Below are 4947 nucleotides of genomic sequence, written 5' to 3' on the forward strand. Positions count from 1 at the left end.
TTTCTTTCTTTCTTGCTCTGTGTGTTTTGTGAGGCTCCTCCACCTCACACACTCGAGACCTCGCCTGACAAAGCGAGGTCATCGGCAGGATAATTCCTGCTGCCCGTTGCTGAAGCAGCAGACGAAGAAGAAGACCAGGACGAGACGCTCGCTGGAGGGTGAAACGTCTGCAAGCGTGACAGAGAGAGAAAAGGACGGATATTAAATCAAAAGTTAAACTTCCATCAGTCCGACGCGACTCGATCCTGAGAGGTGACATGAGTCAGAACTGAGTGTGTAGTCTGTTAATGTCCAGCATCACATGTCAGCTGGTCCACAACAACAACAACAACAACAATTCAAATATAAAAGTGCCAAAATGTCACTTTCAAATCAAAATGGTGGACTCGCTGTTGAGATTTGGTCATGCCTCCAATTGCATCCATGTAGTGAAATCTGTAGGGGGCGCTATCAAGGTATTTTGCCACGCCCATGCTAAAGATTAATTTCAACAACTACAACAACCACACAGTCACAGTTCACTGGATCCTAAATGAGCCGAATAAAAACCTTTTTAATGACTTTTTATTAAATGTCTGTAACAAATGGCTCCGTTTTGTTTCGTTCAATTATTATCTGACCCTTTCCAACTCTTCCCTGGCGACGTCTCTGTCGGAGTCGGTTCACCGGCGGCTCTGATGGATCCTCCTGGGATCTGTTCCCACTCGTTCTCAACGAGCTCCAGCGCGATGATCCGCTCTCAGCTCACAGATAATGATGAGGGCGAACGCCACCGAGCCGAAAACTGATCCACTGTGATGAAATGTCTGACTCAGACAAAGAAGTGAACCACGTGTCTGTTGGACGAACAGAAGCAAAGAGACACGTGGACCTTCAGCAGCATGTAGACACCTTCACGTGCTGCGGGGGAACGGACGGACGGACGGACGGACGGACGAGCTCCTTCTCACCTCGTGGCCGGAGGAGCGGTGAACTCAGGCTGGAGTTGGACTTTTACAGACACAACAAGAGTCAGTGAACATGTTCTAGTCTCAATCATTACTATTCATTTTTGGATCGATGAGTCATTTCTGTTTAAACTAAACGAATCAGAAATAAAGTTTTGTTCTAAATCTCTGCGTCCGGACTCGACTCTGACGGATCTGGTCTTGGACTTGTGTTGAACTCTGAGGTGGTCTGATCCTGCTGCAGCTCCTCATGTCGGGGACAAAGTCCTGGTCCAGCTGTGTGTGTGTGTGTGTGTGTGTGTGTGTGTGTGTGTCTGAGCGTCGCCTCGGGGTGTTTTGTCACTTAACAGAGGAACGTTTGGCCGATCAGCCCCCCCCCCCCCGGCCCCTGAGCTGCACGCTTCAAAGGCCGGATGAGCAGATGAGGGGTCAGGACCGGCCCAGGACTAACTGATTTAGGAAGGTTTAGTCTCCACACTGAAATCCATCCTCTTTGTTTTGGCCTCCTCGCCCGGTCGCCTCCGTCCTCTGTAATCGGTTTCTCTCTGCTCCGGCGAGCTACAGGTGCCTGAAGAGGACACGTCTGACAAGCCTCTTTGTTTCTGACTCTCAGGCTCTTGTTCTGTGATTCAAGTTGTCTGAGAGTTGTGAAGGTTTTCACTTCTTGTTCTTCTCCTGGAGAACAGAGCTGCTCAGACTCGGTGGTGAACCCTGATCCTCTGCTGCCTCCTGCTGTTCACTCGGAGCGTCGCAACCTGAGGCGCAGAAACATTGATGGTCTTTAGAAATAAATGATTATATAAAGATGCAGTGACTAAAGATAAAGCACCCGTTTACACTCCAGTGTCCAGTTTATAAAGAACAGACGTTCAAACTGCTCTGCACACGCACACACACACACACACACACACACACACACACACACACACACAAACACACACGAACACACACACACACACACGCACACAAACACACACACACACACAAACACACACACACACACACACACACACACACACACACACACAGAGCTTTGGTTTGAGCAGTGAGGGATGAGACAAGTCCTCAGACCTTTGGTCCCTCGTCTCCGTCCTCTCACACACGTTCTACCTTCCTCTGAGAGGACAGAGGACGCTTCTACCATCAGTCCACTAGTTGGCGTCATAGAGCGTCATGGGATGTTTGACTGCACAGACAGAACAGACCCGAGGTGGTGTCATAGTTCCACACTGTGACCACTGGATGGCGGTGAAGAGTCAACAGTGTAACTCCTGCTCCTCATTTTGACATGTTTACATTTTAAACATCAATATCTGATGAGACGTTTCCTCTTCCGCCCACAACTGTAACACTGATGTCATGTAGAATCAACACTTACTCAACTTTGAGCAAGGGACTTCATCAGCGTGCTGCTCTCTTCGGGCCGGATCACAAAATGTTTTCACTTAAAGTTCAATTTGTGTCAGATTAGTGACACACACACACACACACACATATAAAACATAAGTTTTGATTTAGTAAATGCAGTACAGAGACTTTGATTCATAAAGTACAGTGTTGTATGGTTGTGCAGTAAAAATGAGTAATACATTATATATATATATATATATATACACACATATACACAAGTATGCTTATGTACATAAACACAAACATAAAATAAATACTTATTATTGCACATCTCGTTCACGGGGGGCCCAAGAACAAAGCCCTGCCCCCGGGGCCCTCGCCCGGTTCGACTCGGCCCTGCTGCCTCTGTTGGGTGTCGTGTTTCTGTTCTGCTGTCAGAGTGAGACCTCCTGCTCCCGGTGCTCTGACAGCTGTGTGTCACGGAAGACATTTTGAGCTGCGGTCGGTCGGTGTCGGTCGGTCAGTGTCGCGGTGGAGAGTCGGTCTCCAGACTGAGCCGCTCCCGGTGGAAGAGACGAGATCTAGAGGAATCGGTCGTTGTCGTTTTCCAGCCCGGCTAGTTAGCTTAGCAACATCGACGCTAGCACAATCCTAGATGCTAGTTAGCGTCACCTAGCGGGCCTTCCTCCTCCTCCTCCTCCTCCTCCTCGACAGCTGGTCCCTTCACCAGACCCGATGGCGTTGAAACGCATCTCCAAGGTAACGAGTGAACACACTTTCTCCACATTTGAATCACAATGTCTCTCCGCCTCCCGGTTGACTGTCTGTTAGCTGTTAGCTGTTAGCTGTTAGCTGTTAGCTGTTAGCTTGCAGCGTTAGCTTGTTTGCCCACAGCTGCTGTCATCGCGACCGTCTGACATCAGATCGTTAAACGTGTCGATGGTTCGTTCGCTTCTTGATGGTAACGATCTGCTCCCGGTGTTGTGTTGACGTGCACCTGCAGGCAGCAGACCTCTCCCCCCCCCCCCGGGGCGGGGAGCAGGCCTCCGGTGTGTTAGCTTTAGCTTTAGCTTTAGTTCCAGAACCTTCAACTGAATCTGTCGTTTTAACACGTTAAAGCTGAAGTTATTCACTGACACGCACTGTGAAGACAAATGATTTACTATGTGAATATTGGATAAGAATCAATTTCAACAAAAACGTATTATTATGATGCTGATGATAATGATGATGATGTTGATTATTATTATGATCCATAATCACGTTGTTTTCTTCCATGTGATGAAGAGGAGCTGTGAGAACCTGGACCAGGACTGTTATGAGACTGATGTGTATAGTTTGTATAGTGTTATAGTTATAGTTATTAGTTGGTTATGATACATGATTTGATTCTGAGATGTAAAGATGCAACAAAGGATTATTTTCATTATCGATTAATCTGATGACCATTTTCTCGATTAATCAAGTTGGTTTTTTTCAATGAAAAGTGTCGATCGTGTTTCTTAAACCTCAAGATTATCTTCAGTTACTGTCACAGAGGAGCAAAGAAACCAGAACATATTCATATTTAAGAAGCTGAAATCAGAGAATCAAGACTTTTTTCCCATAAAAAACTACTTGAACCGATTAATCAATGATCAAAATAGTTGGTGATTAATTCAGTAGTTGATAATAATCGATTAACTGTCGCAGCTCTAATGAGAACCAACGCGAGGAGCAAACACCTGGTGCATAAGTCAAAATATGAATATACTGTACTTTTTGTTTAACGTGGCCAACGAGAGACGGATCCAGAACCATGTGGACAAACTGTCAGTGTGAATATGACATAACTGACAGAAATATAAATGATACTCGCTGAGATGAGATTGATTCACTCTGTGATGGAAGTTGTGCTCTGGAAAGAGAAGAAGTTTGATAAGTATTAAAATATGATCCATAAATTCTAAAGCAGAAGCCGCTGCGAGTCGGAGAGCACATGGTTCAGAAAGTGACCACGTCCCAGAGTTTCTCTACAAAATAGTTTGATTATTTTTTCCATGTAAAAAGTGAAATGTCTGGTTCCGTTTGACACAACTGTTAGATATCAGATATATATTTCAGCATGTCCATGAAGAAGCCTTTAGATTTATGATTTTTTCAACATGGCGTGACACTAATGTAAATGTCGACGTGTTCCAGAGGAGAAACGGAACAAAACCAGTTGGTTCAGAAAATAATCATCTTTACGTCAACGTCTGTTCTGTGAACTGTGGAACGACCACATTTTAAAAAGTGTGTGTATGTGTGTGTGTGTGAGACTGTCGGTCACATACCAACACTTGCTGCCAGTTTGGCTTTAGACCTGCTGAAAATACAAACCCCTCATCCTGTAAGCAGCCGAGCGTTTTCTCCCTTAGGTTCTATCCTGTCCCCTTCAACCCGACCCGTCCTCTCCTCCGACCCGTCCTTTCCTCCGACCCGTCCTCTCCTTCAACCCGACCCGTCCTCTCCTCTGACCCGTCCGTCCTCTCGTCCGTCCTCTCCTCCGACCCGTCCGTCCTCTCCTCCGACCCGTCCGTCCTCTCGTCCGTCCTCTCCTCCGACCCGACCCGTCCTCTCCTCCGACCCGACCCGTCCTCTCCATCAACCCGACCCGTCCTTTCCTCCG

The 4947-nt window shown here is 46.7% G+C and overlaps 1 protein-coding gene across 1 annotated transcript in view; it reads left to right on the top strand.

Moving 5' to 3' along the window:
* The first annotated feature begins 2741 nt into the window (after positions 1-2741).
* LOC118319836 (ubiquitin-conjugating enzyme E2-17 kDa) overlaps positions 2742-4947 on the top strand; it is a 6522-nt gene continuing 4316 nt past the window's right edge. Inside the window, exon 1 of the mRNA XM_035650521.2 lies at positions 2742-3056. Coding sequence (XP_035506414.1) covers positions 3033-3056 — 24 coding nt within the window. The 5' untranslated portion in view covers positions 2742-3032. The remainder of the gene's footprint in view (positions 3057-4947) is intronic.

The sequence above is a fragment of the Scophthalmus maximus genome, chromosome 9, assembly GCF_022379125.1.
Source record: "Scophthalmus maximus strain ysfricsl-2021 chromosome 9, ASM2237912v1, whole genome shotgun sequence".
NCBI lineage: Eukaryota > Metazoa > Chordata > Actinopteri > Pleuronectiformes > Scophthalmidae > Scophthalmus > Scophthalmus maximus.